Source organism: Oncorhynchus mykiss, chromosome 21 (assembly GCF_057628025.1).
Source record: "Oncorhynchus mykiss isolate SJ-2025 chromosome 21, ASM5762802v1, whole genome shotgun sequence".
NCBI classification, from domain to species: Eukaryota; Metazoa; Chordata; class Actinopteri; order Salmoniformes; family Salmonidae; genus Oncorhynchus; species Oncorhynchus mykiss.
In genome coordinates, this window is record NC_143042.1 from 12,831,467 (window position 1) to 12,837,466 (window position 6,000).

A 6,000-nucleotide genomic window follows, 5' to 3' on the forward strand; every position below is an offset into this window, starting at 1 on the left:
TAACTGGCAACAAGCCTTTTCAATGGTCTATCTTTGGTGCATGACCCATACATGTGCTTGATATATCACTCTATGTGGAATATAAGAGACCATTCATTATATAGTTATTGATATAGTGACCATTCCACTATTAAACTATTACTCTTCATTCTTCTAAACTGAAATTAGGAAACTTCATCCCTTTGATTATTTGATCACTATGACTTTTTTTTTTTTTACAGGTGTACTTACCATATACTCTCTCTCTTTTTCTCCCTCTTGATGACCAAGTGCATAAATAACCCCATAGTATATGAGTAAGAACTTCTCTTGACCCTGACAAAAATCATGCTGTGATCGTGATGTATACATTCGATTGCGGGCTTGAAGGAGAGCACAGGTTTGAGTGGCACCTGAGTGCATCTGTTGTGCGTCTGAAATAGGGCACTCCGATTGTCCTTGGAAAGGAATGATGGGGAGAGTCTGGGGTTAAGGAGAGGGGGCAGACTTGTTGAAGAAGAAAATGGACTCCATTCCATCTGTCTGAACATCTCGGCTAGACAGTGGGGTTTGGACACATATTCAGGATAAAGCTTTAAAAGAGCCCAAGCAGCCTGAAAGTTCACTTCACTTCCCCTCTTGACTGTTGGGACACAAGTTGGTCTCTGTGTGTGTGTGTCTCCGCTGGTCTTTCTTACTTGACTTCTTGACTGTCTCAGAGGCAGGCTTAACATCATGTCTGACACAGAGGATATTGTGGAGGAAGAAGTAGAGGAGGCACCTGAGGTGGAAGAGGAGCCTGAAGAAGAGCAGCAGGAGGAGGATAAGGAAGATGAGGAGGACGAGATGGAGGAGAGGGAACATGGTGAGGGGAGCGAGGGGGAGACCAAGCCATGGACCAAGTACATTACCAACATCGCTCCTCCCAAGCTGCCCGACGGCGAGAAGTTAGACTTTGATGACCTCCACCGCAAGAGGCTGGAGAAGGACTTCAATGACCTGCAGAGCCTGATCGAGATGCACTTCTCCAGCTGCCAGAAAGAGGAGGAGGAGTTAGTGGCCCTCCGCAGCCGCATCGAGCGCCGCCGTGCCGAGCAGCAGCGCGTGCGCGCCGAGCAGAACAATGAGCGCCAGGCCCGTCTTGCTGAGGAGCGGACCCGCCGGGAAGAGGAGGCCTTGACATGATCAGATTACCCTAGCTGTCTTTGGGCCGTTTTAGGTACATCCACCTGCTTCTGCTTTATCATATTTCCTGAGGATTGGGTATAGACCTGCTTGTTTTTTTGTTTGCGGGTTTCTACAGTATACCGTTAGCTAAGCAGGTCTATAACTGATCAGCCTACATAATGTATTTACAGGTTTTGCACAGGCTGTAATTTTCTTTGGGGACTGTAGTTGTCGGATGTAAACATTTTAATATGGTTCACAAGGTATATGGTTCCTGATATCGTATTCACAGATCAAGCTAATTGTTTGAATGCTGTTAACACAGTTTTGATTTGATCATTCTAATAAAATGTGAATGTTGGGTGCAGTTTTGGTCGTTATTATACCTAAGCAGTCTTTGTAGCTGGTTAGTTAAATTCCTCTCTTTCTACTGTGAGGGTTACTGAGCCAGTCAAATACAAGCCAAGGGATAATGTACTACATTGCAAAATGTTTTTTTTTTACACATTAACATACACGTCATGAATGTTTATTTGTTTGTCTTGGTCCATTTCAAGAGGGTTGAAACGTGGCTCGTGCCTGACAGGCGTGGCACACATGGAACTGTAAAGAGCTAATTTAGTCTCTGCCATGCTCAGGGTGGGGAATGCAGTTGTATTGACCTGCAGAGTCTTGGCCAGAAGGAGTTAACTATGGGTTCAAATTCCGATAAGGGGTATCCCCATTCAAGTCAATGGGTGGCTGTTGGGTGGACTGCTAGCCATATTGAGTGTACCCATAATCCAGAATTCTATTTCTGGGGAGCCCACTATCTTAACTGCCCCTCTGAGTGATAGATGTCATTCCATTGATGGGTGTTTACAGTCAGCCATCTCGGGCCATCCACCTTCAATCAACAGGAGACATAATGGCTGCATCTATGGTATTCAATGGCAATGTATTTAACCTTTATTTAACTAGGCAAGTCAGTTATGAACTAATTCTTATTTACAATAACAGCCTACCCTGGCCAAACCCGGACGACGCTGGGACAATTGTGTGCCACCCTATGGGACTCCCAATCACGCCCAGATGTGATGCAGCCTGGAGATCATACATATCAATCCATTATATGAGGTGGTATAATTTACTCAACCAATTTTAGTGCTAAAGCGTATCAACAAATATCCGATGTACTTGCACTACTGAGACGTTATTAAGCTGGAGTTGTTTTGTACTTACTGGAGACAGTCTGGACAACCACTAGAGGGCGCTAAGTGACCAGTTTACAGTTGAACGTCTGAATGTACCTTTTCTTTACACCGTCGATAGCATGCATAACTTGGCGCTCATTGAAGTAATGAGCACTGTGCATACCTCATCCATAAGAGGTTTCCTCCCCTCCCATTTTCCTCTACACTTGTGAACCCTTAGCTCTGTGCGTCACAATTACCTGTTTCTACTGGCAATTCTCCCCTCAACTTCTGAACTATTCTGAAAAACAATCAAATTGTCACTTGGCAACAACAAATCAATGAACTGAAATGAAAGCTGTGACATAATAGGGAATGCAATTGGGGACAATGTTTCTGCTGTCCAGTTTTGATTGTCATTTAGGCTGGCCTCACTATTGCCGAGAGCTGCTTGTAACCATAAGAACAAATTAAAGCCTCCCAGGCGCTGCTACAGTACATGCCAACAGGTTTCCATAGAGACTGTGCGGTAGGCCAACTCAGCAATCAGGGCCCCTCCCTCCCCACTCGGCTGAAAGGGCTGGAAGTTGATATTGATAGAAGTCTAGAAACGTCTGGGTTGACTACAGCTCAGACAGGATCAGTTCAGAGGCAGTTGATCTACTTACTAGATTCAGTTTGAGTTAGTCTCTGCATCAGCAAGCAAGTCCATGTGGGTATGTGTGTGAGCATTGAATTCATGGAATGAACATCCATTGTCGCTGAATTTTGTTATGTTTTATGATGATTTAAAGGTGCTTTGTTTAGGTTAAAGGATTATGCATATAGTTATTGGGTTCAACTGACAAGCTGAAACTACTACTTATGTGTACACTATAGTCATTTATCTTCGCCCACTACGGATAATGAGAAATTAAATGTGCTGTTTTATACACAGGCTCAACAATCTCACATCAACTGACTGACCAGAATGACACATGGTACCCAATCAAAAGTTTGCATGCTTGTTCAAGAGCATCTTCAAAACAATATAGCTCTAACCAGAGCTATTCTTCATCAATTAGCATTTCATATCCTAAAATGTTCCTGTTAGGGTGTTGGGATGCACATGCACTCTTGAAACGTGACCCTGTTTGTGTGATTAGAGGCTAGATGCGTGTGTGCGAGCATGCATCCCTGTGTGTGTGTGTGTGTGCGCGTGCGTGTGTGTGTGTGTGTGTGTGTGTGTGTGTGTGTGAGGAGTGACAGCAGCTGCAGGGTCACCTGCTCATTATGGCCCGGCAGAGACCATAGGACATTCTGGGCCTCTGCCCACACAGTGACTGACAGCTGTCACTCTCTCACATACACACACACGCACGCACGCACACACACACACACACACAACACATTCATCTACAACACACACACACTGCCCTTGTCATAAAGTAGGGCTATCTCTTGATCGCACAGAGAATCACAAGCATTTAGTTGATACTAGTTTTGAACAGGAAATCTGTTTGTTCGATGTAGATGTGGATCCATGATTAGACTTCGAAAGGGAAGGTTGGTGGGTGGTTGAAAGGACATGATGCTGTGGCGACGCCATATGATACTGTACTGTAGACATCCACCTGTAGTTTCATTACGGGCCTGTGTGTTGCAGGTTTTGCATGCTGCCTTTAAATGATTACCATTGTCAGTAGTGGAAAGTGGCCTTTAATTGGTTAAATGGAGTCATGATTAGATAGCCGGTGAGTAATTACTGACGGAAAAATAACACATCTGCTCCTGGGGTTCGGGAGCTGGTGTTAAATATCCGCGGAAGCCTTTTGTTTACAAAAGCGCAACTTTTAGTTGGTTAAACAACTTAGAATAACACAGAACATTGCAATCTGTACCGATGTATCTGTCAAGCTAAGTGTGAATAACAACCACTAAGTGCAGTAGAAGAGACTATTGTCTGTCTGTGTGAGGAAAGGCGTCTGAGAAAGTCAGGGCTACCCACCGCATTTCAGTCCCAAAGTATAATGAGCTGTGCCACTCACACAGCCCATGTGTTATTGCATCTGTGACTCAACCGTTATTTCATTGGGAATGTGGTACATCCTGTCCCTGGTAGACTAAAGGACACATCAGCGGGCCTATAGTAATTATAAGAGTAAGTAGCCTCATCGATTTAGAATGGACAGAGATTGAAACGCAGGAAATGGACAGAAACTTCAAACATCTTGTGATCACAGCAGGTGTCTGAGCTATGCCCTCTTTCATTTGGCATTTATAAGTCTATCTTTTCATCTCTATGGAGACCAACAACCACTGAACAGTGGGCTGAATCCACTAAGGAGCCACTCTTTACAGTGGATTTGGAAAGACACATTTTCTCGAGATGAACACAAATCAAATAACCTGTATTTTAAGTAATCATTAGGTTGATTTGAATTCCTTTGTGTACGGAATCCTCAATATCGGCTTGATTTGAGCCCATTTGTTGCTATTAGGAGAACCACGGCGAGGCACTGAGGTAACCATCTAATCTGGCTAATTGTATTTGCTAGATTATTGTGACTAATCAGGAGACTTGTGAGGTAGGTATATGAGGTTGGGTTGTTATCTGGATGTAAGGTTTATTGTACATTATACACACACAGACAGAGATACTGCAGTGACACAAACAGCATGTGCCAGAGGGAAGATATCAGAGCTGCTTCTCTCTAGCCTGTGGATAAATTAGTCTGCCCGGGAGACAGTGTCATTAGGGCTTATCTCTACCCAGCTCCAAATTGAGGTGGGACCTGCTACCAGCCAGCGGTATGAAGAAGATTTATCCCCTCTGACAGGGACATTCATCTCCACGCCTCCCTAGTCTCCTCTGAGTTTACAGGCCCTGATCCCTCTGGCCATTTAAAGAGCCCGTGTCACTCCTCCAGCATGCATACCATTAGGACCACTTCCCCACCTCATCATAGGCCTTTCAGAGGACGGGGGAAATAATGTACTGGTATCATTCAATCAGGCAGACAGTGAGGCTTTATAATGTGCATGATGATAGGGGTGATCTCATGTGTGTACCCAGTCTATGATGGATATTCCCTGTGAACTTTATGCAACATCTCTAACTGCTTTAACACAGTACTTAGCTCTCTGTGAGTCTCAGTTTAAGTGCACAAATGAGGGGAACTTGAGTGGCAAAATAAACAGATGCGCAGTACATTCTGTGCCAGAGATTCTGAGTAGAGGGTTTTTTGGTTAATAAGCTCATTCATTAAGGCAGAGCCGTAAAACCTCAGAGGATGTAGTGCACTTTGTCTTGTTGCATTGCTGGCATCGTTGCATCATTACATTGTTGTTTCTACTTTCGTAGACTGTATTTGTTTGTTGCAGGAAAGGCTAGTGGGAGGAGCTATAGGAGGACGGGCTCATTATAATGGCTGGAATGGAATCAATGGAACGGAGTCAAACATGTGTTTGAAGTGTTTGGTACCATTCTATTGATTCCATTCCAGCCATTATAATGAGCCTGTCCTCCTATAGCTCCTCCCACCATCTCCTCTGGTATGTGTGTGTGTGTGTGTGCGCACGCGCCCTGGCATGTGTGGGTACGCTAAATATAAACCCGTTTCATTATTCCTAACAGCAGACCGTCAGCTGAGCCCACTGATATACTGTAAGACACAGGGCCAATGGATGACTCATCGCTTTA

General features: G+C 44.4%; 1 protein-coding gene across 1 annotated transcript; it reads left to right on the plus strand.

Annotated features, from left to right (window-relative positions):
• The first annotated feature begins 341 nt into the window (after window positions 1-341).
• LOC110500917 (uncharacterized) lies at window positions 342-1,507 on the plus strand. The gene has a single exon (XM_036957285.2). It carries the CDS (start codon window positions 715-717, stop codon window positions 1,162-1,164), a length of 450 nt encoding a protein of 149 aa, XP_036813180.1. The 5' UTR covers window positions 342-714; the 3' UTR covers window positions 1,165-1,507.
• Window positions 1,508-6,000: the final 4,493 nt, after the last annotated feature.